Source organism: Bufo gargarizans, chromosome 1, assembly GCF_014858855.1.
Source record: "Bufo gargarizans isolate SCDJY-AF-19 chromosome 1, ASM1485885v1, whole genome shotgun sequence".
Classification (NCBI taxonomy): domain Eukaryota; kingdom Metazoa; phylum Chordata; class Amphibia; order Anura; family Bufonidae; genus Bufo; species Bufo gargarizans.
This window is the reverse complement of record NC_058080.1, coordinates 84,010,691-84,034,373: the sequence shown is the minus strand read 5'-3', so window position 1 is coordinate 84,034,373 and position 23,683 is coordinate 84,010,691. Positions and strand designations below refer to the sequence as shown.

The window sequence follows — 23,683 nt, the reverse complement described above, 5'->3', positions numbered from 1 at the left end:
GCAGCACTCTTAAAATTGCAAAGCTTCTGAAGCGTGATCATCGAACAATCAAGCGTTTCTTTCAAAATAGTCAACAGGGTCGCAAGAAGCGTGTGGAAAAACCAAGGCGCAAAATAACTGCCCATGAACTGAGAAAAGTCAAGCGTGCAGCTGCCAAGATGCCACTTGCCACCAGTTTGGCCATATTTCAGAGCTGCAACATCACTGGAGTGCCCAAAAGCACAAGGTGTGCAATACTCAGAGACATGGCCAAGGTAAGAAAGGCTGAAAGACGACCACCACTGAACAAGACACACAAGCTGAAACGTCAAGACTGGGCCAAGAAATATCTCAAGACTGATTTTTCTAAGGTTTTATGGACTGATGAAATGAGAGTGAGTCTTGATGGGCCAGATGAATGGGCCGTGGCTGGATTGGTAAAGGGCAGAGAGCTCCAGTCCGACTCAGACGCCAGAAAGGTGGAGGTGGAGTACTGGTTTGGGCTGGTATCATCAAAGATGAGCTTGTGGGGCCTTTTCGGGTTGAGGATGGAGTCAAGCTCAACTCCCAGTCCTACTGCCAGTTTCTGGAAGACACCTTCTTCAAGCAGTGGTACAGGAAGAAGTCTGCATCCTTCAAGAAAAACATGATTTTCATGCAGGACAATGCTCCATCACACGCATCCAAGTACTCCACAGCGTGGCTGGCAAGAAAGGGTATAAAAAAAGAAAATCTAATGACATGGCCTCCTTGTTCACCTGATCTGAACCCCATTGAGAACCTGTGGTCCATCATCAAATGTGAGATTTACAAGGAGGGAAAACAGTACACCTCTCTGAACAGTGTCTGGGAGGCTGTGGTTGCTGCTGCACGCAATGTTGATGGTGAACAGATCAAAACACTGACAGAATCCATGGGTGGCAGGCTTTTGAGTGTCCTTGCACAGAAAGGTGGCTATATTGGTCACTGATTTGTTTTTGTTTTGTTTTTAAATGTCAGAAATGTATATTTGTGAATGTTGAGATGTTATATTGGTTTCACTGGTAAAAATAAATAATTAAAATGGGTATATATTTGTTTTTTGTTAAGTTGCCTAATAATTATGCACAGTAATAGTCACCTGCACACACAGATATCCCCCTAAAATAGCTAAAACTAAAAACAAACTAAAAACTACTTCCAAAAATATTCAGCTTTGATATTAATGAGTTTTTTGGGTTCATTGAGAACATGGTTGTTGTTCAATAATAAAATGAATCCTCAAAAATACAACTTGCCTAATAATTCTGCACTCCCTGTACTGTCCTCATACACGTTAGCACGGTGTGTAATCTGACATGTAGCTAAACCTTCTGTCTTCTGAGAAAAAGAGACTGTTCAGATTTAACATTCTCTTTATTGCTAGCAGATTGACAGGAAAGGTGAAACTACAGAATAAAACAGTAGTATTTTAGAACATAAATATCCATGGTGCATGGCATAATACACAGAATAATCTGCTGAACACGCAGTACATGAGATAATACAATGATAGTAATGAGCTATCAGATACAATAAACATATATTGAACTACAGTAAATGTCACAAGATAGTGTCCTTACCGACTATGCCCAAAAACAGGCTGAATAACAGATGATGTGGCAGGAAAACCAATGAGTGTGTGGCTCCTGAGACATAAGATGGTGGCTGCTTGCTGTACCAGCACAAGACTATCAAGAACCAGAAACTACCCACAATGCCCTGGGACTCCCATAATGCATAGGGAAAAACAGGCTGGATAAAATACATAAACTCATCAATAGATGGTGCTGTTACCATACAATGTACCGTAAATGCAAATGAATTACAACACAGTTAAATGCAATGTCAACTGATAACACACAGAAACAACTAGATCTGAATCTGGGGACAGAACAAATAGCATAAGCCATTACTAAATCTGGCATGTTTTACAACTCCACCTAGCCACAAATCTACTATTCTAGATATAAAAAAAAAACATAATTATGGTGCACGGCATGTCTGCCAGTTTTTGTCACAATTTGAGCCAGAACTGTGGCAATTTTTGCTTAATAAATATTTCCTTTATCATTATATATTGTCTTTTTTTAAAAGAGCAAAATAACCTGTAAGGCGAGGGACACATCTGCATTCTGAACTCCGGCCCTCTGTTCTGGTCACTGTATCCGATATACAGTACAGACCAAAAGTTTGGACACACCTTCTCATTCAAAGAGTTTTCTTTATTTTCATGACTATGAAAATTGTAGATTCACACTGAAGGCATCAAAACTATGAATTAACACGTGTGGAATTATTTACATAACAAAAAAGTGTGAAACAACTGAAAATATGTCATATTCTAGGTTCTTCAAAGTAGCCACCTTTTGCTTTGATTACTGCTTTGCACACTCTTGGCATTCTCTTGATGAGCTTGAAGAGGTAGTCACCTGAAATGGCTTTCACTTCACAGGTGTGCCCTGTCAGGTTTAATAAGTGGGATTTCTTTCCTTATAAATGGGGTTGGGACCATCAGTTGCGTTGTGGAGAAGTCAGGTGGATACACAGCTAATAGTCCTACTGAATAGACTGTTAGAATTTGTATTATGGCAAGAAAAAAGCAGCTAAGTAAAGAAAAACGAGTGGCCATCATTACTTTAAGAAATTAAGGTCAGTCAGTCCGAAAAATTGGGAAAACTTTGAAAGTGTCCCCAAGTGCAGTCACAAAAACCATCAAGCGCTACAAAGAAACTGTCTCACATGCGGACCGCCCCAGAAAAGGAAGACCAAAAGTCACCTCTGCTGCGGAGGATAAGTTCATCCGAGTCACCAGCCTCAGAAATCGCAGGTTAACAGCAGCTCAGATTAGAGACCAGGTCAATGCCACACAGAGTTCTAGCAGCAGACACATCTCTAGAACAACTGTTAAGAGGAGACTGTGTGAATCAGGCCTTCATGGTAGAATATCTGCTAGGAAACCACTGCTAAGAACAGGCAACAAGCAGAAGAGACTTGTTTGGGCTAAAGATCACAAGGAATGGACATTAGACCAGTGGAAATCTGTGCTTTGGTCTGAAATTTGAGATCTTTGGTTCCAACCACTATGTCTTTGTGCGACGCAGAAAAGGTGAACTGATGGACTCTACATGCCTGGTTCCCACCGTGAAGCATGGAGGAGGAGGTGTGATGGTGTGGGGATGCTTTGCTGGTGACACTGTTGGGGATTTATTCAAAATTGAAGGCATACTGAACCAGCATGGCTACCACAGCATCTTGCAGCGGCATGCTATTCCATCCGGTTTGCGTTTAGTTGGACCATCATTTATTTTTCAACAGGACAATGACCCCAAACACACCTCCAGGCTGTGTAAGGGCTATTTGACCATGAAGGAGAGTGATGCGGTGCTGCGCCAGATGACCTGACCTCCACAGTCACCAGACCTGAACCCAATCGAGATGGTTTGTGGTGAACTGGACCGCAGAGTGAAGGCAAAAGGTACAACAATTGTTAAGCATCTCTGGGAACTCCTTCAAGACTGTTGGAAGACCATTTCAGGTGACTACCTCTTGAAGCTCATCAAGAGAATGCCAAAAGTGTGCAAAGCAGTAATCAAAGCAAAAGGTGGCTACTTTGAAGAACCTAGAATATGACATATTTTCAGTTGTTTCACACTTTTTTGTTATGTATATAATTCCACATGTGTTAATTCATAGTTTTGATGCCTTCAGTGTGAATCTACAATTTTCATAGTCATGAAAATAAAGAAAACTCTTTGAATGAGAAGGTGTGTCCACACTTTTGGTCTGTACTGTATATACCAGCTTTATGGCTGGACAAAAAAATACTACAGGCAGGCATATACACTCACCTAAAGAATTATTAGGAACACCTTTTTTATTTCTCATTAATGCAATTATCGAGTCAACCAATCACATGGCAGTTGCTTTAATGCATGTAGGGTTGTGGTCCTGGTCAAGACAATCTCCTGAACTCCAAACTGAATGTCAGAATGGGAAAGAAAGGTGATTAAGCAATTTTGAGCGTGGCATGGTTGTTGGTGCCAGACGGGCCGGTCTGAGTAGTTTACAATCTGCTTAGTTACTGGGATTTTCATGCACAACCATTTCTAGGGTTTACAAAGAATGGTGTGAAAAGGGAAAAACATCCAGTATGCGGCAGTCCTGTGAGCGAAAATGCCTTGTTGATGGTAGAGGTCAGAGGAGAATGGGCCGACTGATTCAAGCTGATAGAAGAACAACGTTGACTGAAATAACCACTTGTTACAACCGAGGTATGCAGCAAAGCATTTGTGAAGCCACAACACGCACAACCTTGAGGCGGATGGGCTACAACAGCAGAAGACCCCACCGGGTACCACTCATCTCCACTACAAATAGGAAAAAGAGGCTACAATTTGCACAAGCTCACCAAAATTGGACTGTTGAAGACTGGAAAAATGTTGCCTGGTCTGATGAGTCTCGATTTCTGTTGAGACATTCAAATGGTAGAGTCCGAATTTGTCGTAAACAGAATAAGAACATGTATCCATCATGCCTTGTTACCACTGTGCAGGCTGGTGGTGGTGGTGTAATGGTGTGGGGGATGTTTTCTGGGCACACTTTAGGCCCCTTAGTGCCAATTGGCCATCGTTTAAATGCCACGGGCTACCTGAGCATGTCCATCCCTTCAATGCCACGTAGAATTAAGGCAGTTCTGAAGGCAAAAGGGTGTCCAACACCGTATTAGTATGGTGTTCCTAATAATTCTTTAGGTGAGTGTATGCTGGAAATTAGCTGGATCCCCATGGGATCCCATTAAACTGAATAGGGATCTGATGATGCACGGTGGTATCTGGATACAGTGACAATGCACAGTGGTATCTGGATACAGTGACAGTGCACAATGGTATCTGGATACAGTGACAGTGCACAATGGTATCTGGATACAGTGACAGTGCACAATGGTATCTGGATACAGTGACGGTGCATAGTGGTATCTGGATACAGTGGTATCTAGTGACAATGCACAGTGGTATCTGGATACAGTGCACAGTGGTATCTAGATACAGTGACGGTGCACACTGGTATCTGGATACAGTGACAATGCACAATGGTATCTGGATACAGTGACAGTGCACAGTGGTATCTGGATACAGTGACAGTGCACACTGGTATCTGGATACAGTGACAGTGCACACTGGTATCTGGATACAGTGACGGTGCACAGTGGTATCTGGATACAGTGGCGTGGCACAGTGGTATCTAGATACAGTGACGGTGCACACTGGTATCTGGATACAGTGACAATGCACAATGGTATCTGGATACAGTGACAATGCACGGTGGTATCTAAATACAGTGACAGATAAATAGATAGATAAATAGAAAGATAAAGAGATAGATGTGCAATCAGCTAAGGAAGGGAGAGGAGTGGAGGACTGGAGTGGTGGCAGCAATGGTGCTGTCGCTCCCCTGGGCCATGAAGTGATGGGAGGAGCACACCTTTTCTTCCATTCGGGGCACTGCATGACTTTGGGGGTGCTGCCTGGTGTTAGGTGGGGTGCTCTTGGTCTAGACGAGTCTTGAGGTGCAATGCAGGGTCCCTGAATGATGTGCCAGCAATGCCGATGATGGTGCATTCAATAAAGAGGCTGGCTTTGTTGAAAATATGAACAGTTCTTTTACTGGCAGTAAGGTTCAAATACAGAAGTCGCTGAATGTAATATAGACTGGTCTTTTCTGCCTGGAGGGTACGCTAAACTTTTTATGATGCGTACGCTTTATTATAAATTACGCGCATCCTCTAGTAGTCCATGCGCCCAAACCGAAATGAGCTGGCATAGAATTTAGGCTTCTTGTACACCAGAAATCTGTCATGCATGAAGATAAATGCGCCAGGCCCGCTAGCAACGCCGCCTTCCCTCTTTCTCCGGAAAGTGGTTAGGACAGCATAGAAATGCCAGCGCTATTCATAAAAACTTTCTTTTAAACATCCTTTATTAAAAAACATCCACTAAAAATACATCTTCTGCATGTAAATTACTTACGCGTTTTGACCAGCTGTAGCAGTCTTAGTCATGACATAAAGTAAAAGAGAAAGCTCTTTCCATATATAGGTGCATGGTGATTGGTTCAGCTGGGTGATTATAAGTACGTGTGTCAATCTATTACGAAGAACAGAATAATAAAGGGGTTTTCCCAGACTTTAATACTGATAACCTATACTCAGGGTAGGTCATCAGTATCTGATTAGTGGGGGTCTGACACCTGGGACCGTCGCTGATCAGCTGTTTGAGAAGGCTGCAGCGTTCGCTGTAGTTCTCACACCTTTCCTTAGAACAGTGACGACACAGTCACGTGTCCTAGGCGCAGCTCAGCCCCATTCAAGTGAATGGGCCTGAGCTGTGATACCAAGTACAGCCATTAAACTAACGTATACGTTAAAAGGAGGCATAAAACGTGATGTGAACGCACCCTAAATTGTTGAGTGTGTCTAAAGGACCCTTTACACGGTCAAATTTTGCAGGCAATTGTCGGGAAGGAAGCATTCCTACTCATTAGTGGAAGAGACCACTGCATTTACTGTACATGCAGCAAAAAGATCGACTGTTTGAAACGCGTCACTGTTGTGGTGTAAGTGGAGTTTTTTGTCTGCACTTGCTGCTGCTGTTTGGAGAATTGAACAATAAAGTGCAACTACAAACACATTGGAACCGTGCTTATATTTCCTTCATATGTTTAGAAATACTCTGAAGGCAGTAGTTAAAAAAAGTGCTTGCATGTCCTAAGTTTTTATATTTCCCATAGACTTTCAGCTAAAAGCTGGAGCTGGCATTTTCCCGGCAAAAAAGGCACTAAAAACCACAGTTGCAAAAAACACAACTAAAGCCACAAAACTGCAGAAAAACTCCACTTCTGGCAGCTTTGGCTCAAAATAAAAAAAAACGCACCAAAAAAAGGTGTATTTGTGTTAAAGTCAACAATCAAGAGAAGACTTCACCAGAATGAATACAGAGGGTTCACCACAATATGTAAACCATTGGTGAACCTCAAAAACAGGAAGGCCAGATTAGAGTTTGCCAAATGACATCTAAAAGAGCCTTCACAGTTTTGGAACAACATCCTATGGACAGATGAGACCAAGATCAACTTGTACCAGAGTGATGGGATGGGAAGGGAAGAGTATGGAGAAGGAAAGGAACTGCTCATGATCCTAAGCATACGACCTCATCAGTGAAGCATGGTGGTGGTAGTGTCATGGCTTGGGCATGTATGGCTGCCAATGGAACTGGTTCTCTTGTATTTATTGATGATGTGACTGCTGACAAAAGCAGCAGGATGAATTCTGAAGTTTTTCGGGCAATATTATCTGCTCATATTCAGCCAAATGCTTCAGAACTCATTGGATGGCGCTTCACAGTCAAGATGGACAATGACCCAAAGCATACTGCAAAAGCAACCAAAAAGTTTTTCAAGGGAAAGAAGTGGAATGTTATGCAATGGCCACGTCAATCACCTGACCTGAATCCGATTGAGCATGCATTTCACTTGCTGAAGACAAAACTGAAGGGAAAATGCCCCAAGAACAAGCAGGACCTAAAGACAGATGCAGTAGAAGCCTGGCAGAGCATCACCAGGGATGAAACCCAGCGTCTGGTGATGTCTATGCATTCCAGACTTCAGGCTGTAATTGACTGCAAAGGATTTGCAACCAAGTATTAAAAAGTGAAAGTTTGATTTATGATTATTATTCTGTCCCATTACTTTTGGTCCCGTAACAAGTGGGAGGCACATATGCAAACTGTTGTAATTCCTACACCGTTCACCTGATTTGGATCTAAATACCCTCAAATTAAAGCTGACAGTCTGCAGTTTAAGCACATCTTGTTTGTTTCCTTTCAAATCCATTGTGGTGGTGTATAACTTAGGATGAATGTATCAAAGCGCAATTGTTCTCTTGAAAGGCCTAGATAAAGATGCCCACAGACGAGCACTGCACTTGTCAGTGTAAGGCCTCTTGCACATGACTGTTGTCCATTCTGTGCATTGGGGACTGCAATTTGCGGTCCCCAATGCACGGGCACCATCCGTGCGGCTGCCGTGACAGATCCAGACCTATTCAACTTGAATGGGTCCATGATCTGTCCGCAGAGCAACAAGCTCTATTTTTTTGTGGTGCGGAGGCACGGACAAGTGAATGGGTGCCTCCTCCCTATGTCTTTTACCATCATAACTAGGCTCAAGCGAATCGGGTTCGGATTGCTCTATCTGAACCTGATTCGTTTGCAAACTTTGTTTACTAAATCTCCTCCATGGTGCACTAAAATGTATGGGCTTCGCTGAGGCCTGGCCAATAATGCAGGACTTGCTTCTTCTTGAGTCTATGACATAACACATCGTTTAACCACATAAATTACTGTTCCAAATTCTGAAGTTGAACTCAGCTATGTTAATGAGACTTTGGAACAGTAATTTAAATAATTTATATGTGCCTAAACGAAGTGTAACATCATAGACGCGAGACGAAGCAGGTCTCTCGTTATTTGCAGCGAGATATGCCAGGCCTTAGTGGAGCCCATACATTTTAGGGTACTTTCACACTTGCGGCAGAGAGATCCGGCAAGCAGTTCCGTCGCCGGAACTGCCTGCCGGATCGGGCAAAATGTATGCTAACTGATGGCATTAGTAAGGGCCGCTTCACACGAGCGGATGCCGTGCGTGGCATCCGCTCCGTGAAAGAGTGCCAAGACCCGCTGCAGACTGCAGAGGCACGGAGCGGTAACATGACTGTTAATGCTCCGTGCCTCTCTGTGATCTCTTTACTACGAAATCACAGTGACAACTGTGATTTCGTAGTAAAGAGATCACAGAGAGGCACGGAGCATTAACAGTCATGTTACCGCTCCGTGCCTCTGCAGTCTGCAGCGGGTCTTGGCACTCTTTCACGGAGCGGATGCCACGCACGGCATCCGCTCGTGTGAAGCGGCCCTTAGACTGATCAGGATCCTGATCAGTCTTAAAAATGCCTGATCAGTCGAAAAAATGCATTGAAATGCCGGATCCGTCGTTCCGGTGTCATCCGGCAAAACGGATCCGGCATTTATTTTTTTCAGTCTGCGCATGCGCATAACGGAACGACGGATCCGGCATTCCGGTATTCTGAACGCCGGATCCGGCGCTAATACATCCCTATGGGAAAAAATGCCGGATCCGGCGTTCAGGCATGTCTTCAGTTTTTTTCACCGGAGAGAAAACCGTAGCATGCTGCGGTTTTCTCTTTTGCCTGATCAGTCAAAACGACTGAACTGAAGACATCCTGATGCAAACTGAACGGATTACTCTCCATTCAGAATGCATGGGGATATGCCTGATCAGTTCTTTTCCGGTATAGAGCCCCTGTGACGGAACTCTATGCCGGAAAAGAAAAACGCAAGTGTGAAAGTAGCCTTAGCGCACTATCAAGGAGATATTGTAAACAACGTTTTCAAAATAGAGCAATCCGAACCCGATTCGCTCAAGCCTTATAATAGCCCTTTGTGATACATTTATCCAGCAGTTCAGTCCATGGACAGAGTGTTACTTTTTTGAGAAACACTTTAATTAAAGCATCCCCACACACATACAGAGACAGTCTCTGTGTAGCTATTATTGATCAGAACATTTTCCTGGCAAACCTCAGTTGTTTTGGGAATTCTTGTCCCTCGCTGCCTTCTGTATTGTTACATCTATCATCCATCATATTAGGCTGGAGAGTAATAGATAGGGAGAATTCATTTTACAAAATAAACAACCAAAATAGGAATCTTAAAGGCTTGTGCCCATTTCTTTATGCAGTCTGAAAGCTTTTGTGCGGATAAATTGACTTTAATTGCTGCGATAGAGACAGTAAATGGGAGATTTCTGCAAAGCTGCTACCATTTAAGTGTGTGGCTGAAGGAAGAGGAGGTGGATAGCAGAAAAACAGAGCTACGACCTCTCAAAGGAATTATGAAATGAACCATCCATAAGAATTTTTGGCCATACATGTGTCCATTAACCTCTTCACCATCGCAGATCACCAGGGATGAACACATCACCCTAGATACAGTATTTCGAGATAAAATCATTGACCCACCAAACTATAGGTTGTAACTTTTGGTAGAGGGTTTGGTAAATTGGGTAAAAAAAATAGATTTTACTTTGCTATTGTCACATGACAGTAGTATAAAACTCTTGATGGTTACAATTCTCATACAAGGCACAGACGCCTAGTGGTTGTAATAGATGGTGCTATCATGCTTGTTGGTTGCTAATCGCTGCTGGTTGAACTTGAACGTTCTAGAATGTCACTTAAGCAGTGTTGACTCTATACAGACCTTAACTCACAGTATAACTTTTCAAACACAACTTTTTGTTATTTACATAAGAGGAGGTCACTCCAACTTATTCCTGAGAGCCCATCCACAAATGAGCCCTTCTTCATGAGTCCACAACACACCAGAACTGAACTCTTCAGTCCACACCACAGTCCTCAGTGCAGCCACCCTTTTAGCAATGTACTCCCACATGACAGCCCAGACAGAACACCAAAGCTGTCCCTCACTATTGCAAAGACTATCCCCGTCAGCTCAGCATCTACTCCCTAGTAATGTTCTTGAGGACTTGTGAGGTAATATCAGACCAAACACACATTAGGTGACCCACCACACAGCTTTTCCACAGGTTGTGACCCATGGAGATCAGCTGTAAACTGCAGTCAAGTCTGGAAACAAATGTTTAGTTTCCCCGGAGCTTCACCACAGTGGGATCAAAGCATTGCACAGTGCCAATTCACATGACAGGTTTATCTGTGTAATGCAGGCATTATGCTACTGGTTGAGAGACATTCTTTGTAACTGATTTCTGCTCAGGCCAATATATGTGGATCCTGAGCATGAGAACCCCCTCTATTAAGTAAGAATTCCCTAGCAAATTATATAGAAATGTTTTTTTTTTTTTTTTAACTGGACCAATCCTTTAATTGACTGCAAGGAAAACCTTAAATCGGCAGGGAAGGAGGACCCTCTAGCTCAGGGGCGGCCAACCTGTGGCTCTTGAGCCGCATGCGGCTCTTTGCTTCTTCAAGTGCGGCTCTAGCTGTAGAGCCGGGAAGCAGTCAGACCAGCTCACTTTCCACCCCCATGCTCATCTCTTTTCCTGATCGGGCACTGTTGCTACTTTGCAGCTCCAGCTCACTCTCCACTACGTCCTGATGCACACAGTTTAAGAATGTAGTACGTGGAGACACGCACTATGACCTGATGTGTTCATCAGGTCACAGTGGAGAGCGTGTCAGACCTGCAGAGTAGCAGGTGCCCAAGCAGGAGCCCAGTGCCTGATCATGGGTGGTTCTGATCTGAGCATGGGGAGTGTCCTGATCTGGGCAATGGGGGTCTGATATGAGCATGGGGGTTCAGATCTGAGCATGGGGGGTAGATCTGAGCATGTTTTTTTTTTTAGGTTAGTCAGGTCAGAGCATGGTGGTCAGATCTGAGAAGGGGGAGATCTGAGCATGGGAGGGAAGATCTGAGCACTGAGGGTCTGATACTGGGAGTCTGATTTGTGTTGTCTGATCCAAGCTTTGGGGGTCTTATTTTGGAGGTCTGATTTGGAGCCCTGATGAGGTTTGGGAATCTTATTTTAGGTCAGATGAGGATTGGGGATCTGATTTAGGAGTCTGATCTGAGGTCTGATGAAAAATATATTTTTTCATTTTTTTCTCTGCTAATCAAAAATAATAAGAAAAATATTTTTATCAGACCTCAGATCAGATAAAAAATCTTTTATTTCTCTTAGTAACTTCTATGTTAAAACCAAGGTGCATCTTGTAGGGCAAAAAATACGGTGACTCGTGTGTAAATGTATAGCTTGTGGCTCCTGGTAGTCATACGTTTTTTGGGGGGCTCTTTGTGTCTGTAAGGTTGGCCACCACTGCTCTTGCTGATCAGGACTGTTGAGAGTTAGCATGGCTACAATGTTCTAGAATTTTAAAAACACTAAGTAATACTGTTACTTTTAGAGCTTTGTTCAAAATTTGCTAGTTATCTTTGGCCCAAACAGTGGTTTATTGCTCCACTTTAAGACGGGTGACTTCACAGCCTAGTTCTTCTTATGCCCAGTAATTGTCATCTGAGCTCTCACAACGCACTGCTTCTTGGTAAAAGGAATTAGAAGAAGACTATAACACAAGATAAATACTTCACACCGTTTCTGCAGATAGGGATTCAGAAGATGTGTTGATTTTACATTATTGCCTAGAGGTATTCTTTGAAAGGGCTATTCTCATCTTATGAAGTGATGGCATATTGCTGTGTCCAACATTGGGGCCTCCCACCAATCCTGATAATGGAAGGGCTGCAGAGCTGGTTTAGCCCCAACAATCCTATAAAACCCCAGCTGTTGAAGGATCTGCAGCACAGTCCAAAGCACTTGAATGAGTGCTGGCTGCAGTTCGATTATAAAAAAAAAAAAAGTTCAAGCTATTTTTTAGCTTTTTTTTTCTGCAGTCACAAACACAGTTACAGATTTTTATGTAGCTCATAATGGGGGCAGTACATTCTAGCCTTTCCAGAAACTATCTACTAGTAGACCGTTGGGTGGGGACAAGTAGACTTTTTATTTAATCTCTTTTGACACATTGGGGAAGATATATTAATGTCAGAGCACCTGGGCAGTATCTTCATTCAAGGTAGAATTGGTGGTGCTCGCTTGCTTTGCCAAATTTATCAAGTGTTTGCTCCACAATTTTGTTTGATTTATAACACAAGGTGTTTTTTTATACAATTGTTATGCCACTTTGTGTCGAGACCTATTTTATCCCTTGTTTTGTAGACACCTTAGATTTTTCCCCACTTCTGCAACCTGCATCTATCTTAAGAACCGGGCCCAATTTTCCTGCTACAGTGTATAGAGAGGTGGTAGTGTATGTGTGGCACTTCACATTTACTTCTTTGACAGTTCTGAGAGAATCCAAATGCAGTTATTTGGCTATCCTCAGAACTTCCATAAAAGTGAATGGAAAGAGCCATGGAGAGTGCATGCACAGTCACCCATTTATATATGTAGTGCAGCCAGCAACAAGTCCCCTTTCTTGAGAAAATTGTGGGTTCCATAGGTGGGTCCCGCGTGTGAAGATCTTTTCTGGTATATCCTTATGGATATGCCATAGAAGTCTGAAATAGGACTACTTTTTTAATATGTAGTCTACCACTTTGTGGTATATTGGCTTGCTGCTCAATAAAAGTGTAGAGACAATTAGAAAATTACTTATTTTTATCATCGACAGAAGTAGCAGGTTTTTGACTAGTTACAGTATGCCAGCTGTGAATCTGTCACCTCCGGCATGCCCTATTAACCATGATAATGCGTGTATAAAACATCTGCTGCTGACTTCAGATCAGTAGTTTGGATATACTGTAGATAATCACCCCTATTCTCCTACTATGTGCCCACAAGCCACCTGTAGAATACATATAGAGGACTCTCAATGCATTTCATAGCTGATTTGTGGGCGCACAGTGAAGAATGGGGGGTGAATATCAGCATAAAAGTGACTTACCCGTAGTCAGCAGCCAGAGTTCTATACATGTATTACTGTACTTTTTAGAACTTACCAGAGATGACAGACTCCCATTAGATTTCTCATCACTCAAAAATAAGGCATAACTGCAACTGGAAACATTTGTTTTAGTACATTGTGTTTCATCCATGCATTGTAATAGTTAGGTTACAATTCCTCCAAGTCTGAAAATAGGAGGACACCATATACAAGAACATAAACTATACACAAGTAAGATGAAAAACATAATAGCGTCCCCAACCTTATAGAACAGTTTTGCCACCAGAAAAAAAAAGTTCTTAATATAGACAGTACCTGTAGGCAGCAAGTGTCCCAGTTACAGTGTAACTCTCATGCCTGAGGTGTAGGAAACGGGAACCTTACCAAAGTGCACTGATTGGAGCAGAGATGTCAAATTGTTTTATATACGCCAATGTTAACTAAAGAAAAAAGTTAATATCCCTGGAAGATATTACATAAGCCAAATGCACGCAGTTATGCTCATGTTATAGAAATACGGGTGAAGCATTTTCAATATCCAAGAATAAGGTTTAACAATTAAAAGGTATCTAAAATGCCTAACATTTGATGGGCTTAAAATCCCCTTTGTTGAATGTAAGTTATGGACACATACCATTCATCAAAAGCAGCAAGAAGAGTCCTGTCTTTTCAATGTACACTTAGTAAAAAAACATTTAATGTTACAATGCCAAAAGTGTCATTGCTCAGGGAATGTCTACTGTTAGTGGTCTCCTCTTGGTGATGATGAAGCAGAGGGTTTCTCAGTTCCTCTGCCTGGTCATAGAGAGAGCTGTGCAGGTGAACAGTTACAGCTGCACAGTCCTCTCTATCCCCTCCTTGCACTCATCTCTAAGATCAATGCATGGAGGTAACAGGAAACTGAACTACAGTATTACAGCCTTCCCAACCATGTAATTTCTTGCCCGAAGTCAGCCTTGTTGTGCCCTAACCCTGCCCTTTCCTTTTTGATTGATTTTCCGTGCACAGGAGTTTATACTTTTATACTAATGTCTCTATAATTGTAGACTTCTAGCATTTTTATATTCATAACACTGAGGACATTGCTGAACACTTGGGCAGATATTGATATATTTTAAATAGTTAGCAAATTACTTTGCAGCAACATGCAAAATTAAGATTTCAGTTTGTAGGATGAGATTATTCAAATGAGATAAAGATCACTGAGATATTTTGCCCATGTCTTTCACAGCTGCCTTCCCTCTGCTAACGGATTTTTTCCATCATGCTATATCTTGCCAAAAATTACATCTTCTAACATACCGTATAAATGTGATTTATTTTAAACTGGCATTTTTTGTAATTTTTAGTTTTTTGTCAATATTAATATTTTTTTAATTTAAATATCCAACTATTTAAATGATTTTTTTCCCACTGTATTTTGTGCAGATACAGAGGCAGAGAGGAATGGCCTAAGAGAGCAAGTTTACCCGAAGCTTAGAGAATTCTGCAGAGAAAACTATGGCATGGAGTTCCAGGTAATGTACTTAGCACATATACCTAAGTATGCTATAAGAAGCTGGAAGCAGTTGGTTTGTGCCAGACAATTGTCACATCAGATAGGGAACAGTTCCGCCCAATACTCCACCCAGATCACTGTCCCTACCTGCTTGGACGATTTGTCCTAAATAGTGGCTCCAACTGGGCAACGTCCCTAGACTGGTGCACAGTATCTAATCTGTATGAAATTTTCTTAAAAGGTGGAATTTCATTTTAATTTATTTTAGCTGACAGATAACATATGTTTTCCATATTTCAGCCTTCTATATTGACAAATCCTAGCAAGGCCCAACACTCTGGAAAAATATTTCCCCTTCTGTTTGTAAAGTTTATCTTATAAACAGTGGTATAGGTAATCCTCTTGCCATCTGACATATTGCTGCATTAAGTGCTACATTCCAGTCTGTCATTACGTGACACCCCCCCCCCCCCCCCTTTACTTTGACAATGTAAGACTGAGTTCACACTTCACACTTTAGTTATTTGGTCAAAAACACAGAACAGGAGCAGATCTTTCCATTACACCTTATCTCTGCGTAGGCTTCACTATGGGTTTTGGCTCACAATAACTGATCGAAATAACTGAAGTGTGAACTCACCCTAGCAATTTATTTTGTGCAGAAGACCACAGTACTGAACTTCACCGATAGTAGTCGCATTTCCTATGTCCTAAAGGTGGCTTATAGTACCCCAAGACATACAGTAGGGCTGAATTGCACAGCAACTGGACAGTTCCAAAAATATATAAACCAAGCATGTAGCAATGCTGGCAGGAAACAAGACACAAACAATCTCCAATCTCACAAGTAGATGATGAGGACCAAATGCTGAGGGTCACGGAAGGAAGAAACGATCCAGCAATGTGGAAGGCACATGTATGGCATGCAGGCAGATGACAGATAAATGACAATGAAAAGAAATGGGGAAAAAACTGAACTGACAACAGAACCATGCAACAGGACAGCAACTGATAAATCCCAAACACAGCAACATAAAAACTCTGGAACAACGGCTTCCAGAATACACAGAAAAGACACTACACTCTGTGCAACCACATATACCAGAAAACACTGAATACAAACTTAACTAAAAAACATCACAGTAATAGACCAAGGGAGGAAATGCACACGGCAAACAGTATACTTAGATTCAGATATAAATGGACTTCCAATCAGCACTCCACCCTAATCAGCCAGGCAAAGCTAGATGATTACCAAACACAGATTCAACTTCAAGACAGTTGGTTACTAAGTGAACGTGAAGCAATAGGCAGACCCCTGTAGGCACTGTAGGATTCAGGTAATCAGAGTGGGGGGTCACATAGTGTAACAGACCAGAATGGAGTGCGCATTTCAGCCATATATCACGTAGAATATTACCTGTAACCCTGTTACAAAAAGAGTGAAATAATTCCTAGACTGCTTTGTTAAGGATTGCAGTAGTGAATCAGAGTTAGGCTACTTTCACACTAGCGTTCGATCGGATCCGTTCTGAACGGATCCGATCATAATAATGCAGACGGAGGCTCCGTTCAGAACGGATCCGTCTGCATTATTTTAGCATATACCAGCTTAAGTGTGAAAATAGCCTCGTACGGATCCGTCCAGACTTTCAATGTAAAGTCAATGGGGGACGGATCCGCCTGAAGATTGAGCCATATTGTGGCATCTTCAAACGGATCCGTCCCCATTGACTTACATTGTAAGTCTGAGCGGATCCGCATCCATTCAGACTGCATCAGGGCTGGACGGCTGCGTTCGGGTCCGCTCGTGAGCCCCTTCAAACAGAGCTCACGAGCGGACCGACGAACGCTAGTGTGAAAGTAGCCTTAGATTCTTTATTTATTTATTTTGGGGGGGGGGTTCCTTTTGGCTATTTTCATATGTACATGTATACATTCTTATTAAAATATCAGTCATTGAGATCAGAAATGCAACGTTCTAGTAGATTTTACTTTGAACACGGCAGAAAAGAAAGAAACACTGAGTTATGTTAATAAAATGAAACACGGATAATTATTTCCGGAGCTCTATTGATCTTTGCAAGCTATCAACATCACAGCTTTAACAGTGTATATTAAACTGCCTTCATGTGAGCAGCCGAGCACTTCATTACACAACCTTTGCATGTGTGACTTACTATATGCACAAGAGACCGGCTCGTGGTAATGAATAGCAAAACTATATACTGTAGATACATAATCCGCTTTTCTACCCAAGACAATCCATAAGTGAAAGTTAGCTAATCCTCATGAGCATCATTTTTCTGTCTCCTATGGAAAATAGAAATAAGAATTGGATGGTAAATAATTCAGTTGGGTGCATTTATGGTAAAACTGGTCTAGATTATGGTTTCTCAATCTATCGGGTATTGTGGGGAAGTGCACTGAGCATTCAGCGACACTCTCAATGTCAATTGGAGTGATTAAATATTTTATGTATCTGCCTGCAGGTATAGAGTTTGGCCACTGGTGAGCTCCAAGTATTGCCATGTTCTGGCTGATGAGGTCCCAGTAGGAAAAGCTTGAGAAGCCCTGATCTAGAGATTAGTATAGAGGTCTACAAGACAGATATGCACCTCATAGATCTTGAAAGCAACTTCAGGTCCATAAATATTGTGACATCAACACAATTCTAACATTTTTGGCTCTATACACCACCACAATAGATTTGAAATGAAACAAACAAGATGTGCTTTAACTGCAGACTGTTAGCTTTAATTTGAGGGTATTTACATCCAAATACGGTGAACGGTGTAGGAATTACAACAGTTTGCATATGTGCCTCCCACTTGTTAAGGGACCAAAATTAAAGGGACATAATAATAATCATAAATCAAACTTTCACTTTTTAATACTTGGTTTTAAATCCTTTGCAGTCAATTACAGCCTGAAGTCTGGAACGCATAGACATCACCAGACGCTGGGTTTCATCCCTGGTGATGATCTGCCAGGCCTCTACTGCAACTGTCTTCAGTTCCTGCTTGTTTTTGGAGCACTTTCCCTTCAGTTTTGTCTTCAGCAAGTGAAATGCATGCTAAATCGGATTCAGGTCAGGTGATTGACATGGCCATTGCATAATATTCCACTTCTTTCCCTTAAAAAACTCTTTGGTTGCTTTTGCAGTATGCTTTGGGTCATTGTCCATCTGCACTGTGAAGTGCCGTCCAATGAGTTCTGAAGCATTTGGCTGAATATGAGCAGATAATATTGCCCGAAACACTTCATAATTCATCCTGCTGCTTTTGTCAGAAGTCACATCATCATAAATACAAGAGAACCAGTTCCACTGGCAGCCATACATGCCCACGCCATGACACTACCACCATTATGCTTCATTGATGAGGTAGTATGCTTAGGATCATGAGCAGTTCCTTTCCTTCTCCATACTCTTCTCTTCCCATCACTCTGGTACAAATTGATCTTCGTCTCATCTGTCCATAGGATGTTATTCCAGAACTGTGAAGGCTTTTTTAGATGTCGTTTGGCAAACTCTAATCTGGCCTTCCTGTTTTTGAGGCTAACCAATGGTTTACATCTTGTGGTGAACCCTCTGTATTCACTTTGGTGAAGTCTTCTCTTGATAGTTGACTTTAACACACATACACCTACCTCCTGGAGAGTGTTCTTGATCTGGCCAACTGTTGTGAAGGGTGTTTTCTTCACCAGGGAAAAAATTCTTCGGTCATCGACCACAGTTGTTTTCCGTGGTCTTCCGGGTCTTTTGGTGTTGCTGAGCTCACCGGTGCGTTCCTTCTTTTTAAGAATGTTCCAAACAGTTGTTTTGGCCACGCCTAATGTTTTTGCTATTTCTCTGATGGGTTTGTTTTGTTTGTTCAGCCTAATGATGGCTTGCTTCACTGATAGTGACAGCTCTTTGGATCTCATCTTGATCATCAAATCCCTTTAATAATGAAATATAATGTGGCATATAAACTAAGGTAAATGCACCTGGATTCTGTTAGAACGGTAGACAAGGGACATGGCTTAGAGGAAGGGATGTGGCCTGAGCCACTGTCAAAAAGTTGGCATGTCTAGCCTAGTTCTAACCTGGCTAAATTTAAGACAGTATTAAAGAGATGCTCTGAGATTTTCCTCTTGATGGCCTAGCCTCAGGATATCATCAGTATCTGATCAGTAGATATCCAACTCCCAGCACCCCCATCAGTTAGCTGTATATTATAGTGTATGGGGTGGTGGGCCACAAGGAGAGATTATACTGTATGTGAAAACAAGGAGACATTATACTGTATGGGGGCCACAAGGAGAGTGTATTCTGTAAGGGGGCCACAAGGAGACATTATACAGTATGGGGGAAGCAATGAGACATTATACTGCATGGAGGCCGCAAGGAGACATTATACTGTATAGGGGCCACAAGGACACATTACACTGTATGGGGGCCACAAGGAGGCATTATATACTGTATGGAGTGGCCTCTGGGCAGACAGCAGGCCACAAGAAGACATTATATACGTATGGGCTGGCCGCTGGGCAGGCAGCGGGGCAAAGGGAGACATTATATACGGTATGGGTTGGCCGCTGGGCAGGCAGCGGGGCACAAAGAGACATTATATACTGTATGGGCTGGCCGCTGGGCAGACAGCTGGCCACAAGGAGACATTATATACGTATGGGCTGCCCTCTGGGCAGACAGCGGGCCACAAGGAGACATTATATACGTATGGGCCAGCCTCTGGGCAGGCAGCGGGGCACAAGGAGACATTATATACTGTATGGGCTGGCCTCTGGGCAGACAGCGGGCCACAAGGAGACATTATATACAGTGAGGAACAGAAGTATTTGAACACCCTGCGATTTTGCAAGTTCTCCCACTTAGAAATCATGGAGGGGTCTGAAAATTCACATTGTAGGTACATTCCTACTCTGAGAGACAGAATAAAAAATAAAAATAAAAATAAAGAAATCACATTGTATGATTTTTAAAGAATTTATTTGTCTTGCACTGCTGAACATAAGTATTTGAACACCTGAGAAATAGCAAGAATTCTGGCTCTCAAAGACCTGTTACTGTGCCTTTAAAAAGTCCACCTTTACTCCACTCATTAATCTAACTTAGTAGCACCTGTCTGAGTTCTTTAAAGACCCCTGTCCAACCCACAGTCAGTCAGACACCAACTACTACCATGGGCAAGACCAAAGAGCTGTCAAAAGACACCAGAGGCAAAATTGTGGACCTCCTCAAGCCTGGAAAGGGCTACGGGGCAATTGCCAAGCAGCTTGGTGAAAATAGATCAACTGTTGGAGCAATTGTTAGAAAATGGAAGAGGCTAAAGACGACTGTTAGTCTCCCTCAGACTGAAGCTCCATGCAAGATCTCACCTCGTGGGGTATCACTGATGATAAGAAAGGGGAGGAATAAGCCCAGAACTGCAAGGGAGGAGCTGGTCAATGACATAAAGAGAGCTGGGACCACAGTTTCAAAGGACACTGTCGGTAGAACACTAAGCCGCCATGGTTTCAAATCATGCATTGCACGGAAGGTTCCCCTGCTCAAGTCATCACATGTCCAGGCCCGTCTGAAGTTTGCCAATGACTATCTGGATGATCCAGAGGAGGCATGGGAGAAAGTCATGTGGTCAGATGAGATCAAAGTAGAACTTTTTGGTCTAAACTTCATTTGTCATGTTTGGAGGAAAAAGAAGGATGAGTTGCATCCCAAGAACACCATTCCCACTGTGAAGCATGGGGGTGGTAACATCATGCTTTGGGGTTCTTTTCTGCAAAGGGGACAGGACAACTGCACTGTATTAAGGAGAGGATGAATGGGGCCATTTATTTTCAGATTTTGAGCAACAACCTCCTTCCCTCAGTCAGAGCTTTGAAGATGGGTCGTGGATGGGTCTTCCAACATGACAACGACCCGAAGCACACAGCCAGGATAACCAAGGAGTGGTTCCGTAAGAAGCATATCAAGGTTCTGGAGTGGCCTAGCCAATCTCCAGACCTAAATCCAATAGAAAATATTTGGAGGGAGCTGAAACTCCTTGTTGCTCAGCGACAGCCCGGAAACCTGACAGAACTAGAGGAGATCTGTGTGGAGGAGTGGGACAAAATCCCTGTTGCAGTGTGTGCAAATCAAGAACTACAGGAAACGTTTGACCTCTGTAATTGCAAACAAAGACTTCTGTACCAAATATCAACACTGATTTTCTCAGGTGTTCAAATACTTATGTTCAGCAGTGCAAGGCAAATCAATTCTTTAAAATTCATACAATGTGATTTTCTGAATTGTTTTTTTTTTTTACTCTGACTCTCAGCGTGGGAATGCACCTACAATGTGAATTTCAGAGCCCTCCATGATTTTGAAGTGGGAGAACTTGCAAAATCGCAGGGTGTTCAAATACTTCTGTTCCTCACTGTACGTATGGGCTGGCCTCTGGGTAGGCAGCGGGGCACAAGAAGACATTATATACGTATGGGCTGGCCGCTGGGCAGGCAGCGGGGCACAAGGAGACATTATATACGGTATGGGCTGGCCGCAGGCAGTGGGCCACAAGAGTCACTATACTGCATGGGGCCACCAGGAGACATTATACTGTCTGGACTTAGGAACTATACTGTAAGGTGACATTATACTGTCTGGGACAACAATTTGTAACCTCCCCCCATCAGTATAATAATGTCTTGTGGTCCCCATGCAGTAATGTCTTCTTGTTGCTTATGTATGGGGGCAACAGGGAGACATTATACTGTATGAGGCTATTATACTCATGGGACTCATGATGACCTGTATATTATTCCCTAATGCCTGCTATGAGAGATCAAGTGCCATCGCCATGTGCAGTGCAGCTTGCAGGCAGGGGGGTCAGGGCTGCAGAAGACAGAGACAGACATTATAACCTTTATTTATGACACCCAGGCCGTTAGGGTCTTTCAGTCCTCTTCCCGCCCTTGGCTTGGACCTTGACTGACTGCCTCGCTCCTGTACTCGGCCAATATCTGATTCCGACATCAGACGTCAGTGGGCGGAGACTTGAATATGGGAGTGAGGAGGAGTAATCTGTTATGCACGATATGCATATACACGATGTAGGCGGACGGGTGCAGATTTAGAAGCGGTCAGCGCACATGTGACCGTTTCTATGACGTCACCACTGTGGTTATTAGGAAACAGCAATATTTATTAGGGAACACCCTGCTTATCGCTGTTTATAGTGTAAGGACAGGGGAGAACACAGGACAGATGAGAACTGATTATCTATCACCAGTAGAATAGCATGCTTATCACTGTTTATAGTATAAGGACAGGAGAGGTGAGAACTGATTTTCTATCACCTCTAGATCACCCTGCTTATCACTGATTTTGATAAATAAAGGCCTTAGATTGATAGAACATAAAATATATATATACAGTACAGACCAAAAGTTTGGACACACCTTCTCATTCAAAGAGTTTTCTTTATTTTCATGACTATGAAAATTGTAGATTCACACTGAAGGCATCAAAACTATGAATTAACACATGTGGAATTATATACATAACAAAAAAGTGTGAAACAACTGAAAATATGTCATATTCTAGGTTCTTCAAAGTAGCCACCTTTTGCTTTGATTACTGCTTTGCACACTCTTGGCATTCTCTTGATGAGCTTCAAGAGGTAGTCACCTGAAATGGTCTTCACTTCACAGGTGTGCCCTGTCAGGTTTAATAAGTGGGATTTCTTGCCTTATAAATGGGGTTGGGACCATCAGTTGCGTTGTGGGGAAGTCAGGTGGATACACAGCTGATAGTCCTACTGAATAGACTGTTAGAATTTGTATTATGGCAAGAAAAAAGCAGCTAAGTAAAGAAAAACGAGTGGCCATCATTACTTTAAGAAATGAAGGTCAGTCAGTCCGAAAAATTGGGAAAACTTTGAAAGTGTCCCCAAGTGCAGTCACAAAAACCATCAAGCGCTACAAAGAAACTGTCTCACATGCGGACCGCCCCTGGAAAGGAAGACCAAGAGTCACCTCTGCTGCGGAGGATAAGTTCATCCGAGTCACCAGCCTCAGAAATCGCAGGTTAACAGCAGCTCAGATTAGAGACCAGGTCAATGCCACACAGAGTTCTAGCAGCAGACATCTCTAGAACAACTGTTAAGAGGAAGCTGTGTGAATCAGGCCTTCATGGTAGAATATCTGCTAGGAAACCACTGCTAAGGACAGGCAACACGCAGAAGAGACTTGTTTGGGCTAAAGCACACAAGGAATGGACATTAGACCAGTGGAAATCTGTGCTTTGGTCTGATGAGTCCAAATTTGAGATCTTTGGTTCCAACCACCGTGTCTTTGTGCGACGCAGAAAAGGTGAACGGATGGACTCTACATGCCTGGTTCCCACTGTGAAGCATGGAGGAGGAGGTGTGATGGTGTGGGGGTGCTTTGCTGGTGACACTGTTGGGGATTTATTCAAAATTGAAGGCATACTGAACCAGCATGGCTACCACAACATCTAGCAGCGGCATGCTATTCTATCCGGTTTGCGTTTAGTTGGACCATCATTTATTTTTCAACAGGACAATGACCCCAAACACACCTCCAGGCTGTGTAAGGGCTATTTGACCATGAAGGAGAGTGATGGGGTG

The 23,683-nt window shown here is 42.7% G+C and overlaps 1 protein-coding gene across 1 annotated transcript in view; it reads left to right on the top strand.

Moving 5' to 3' along the window:
- The window catches only part of NWD2 (NACHT and WD repeat domain containing 2), a 211,169-nt gene that overhangs the window by 76,616 nt on the left and 110,870 nt on the right, over positions 1-23,683 (top strand). Inside the window, exon 2 of the mRNA XM_044285313.1 lies at positions 14,984-15,072. Coding sequence (XP_044141248.1) covers positions 14,984-15,072 — 89 coding nt within the window. The remainder of the gene's footprint in view (positions 1-14,983; positions 15,073-23,683) is intronic.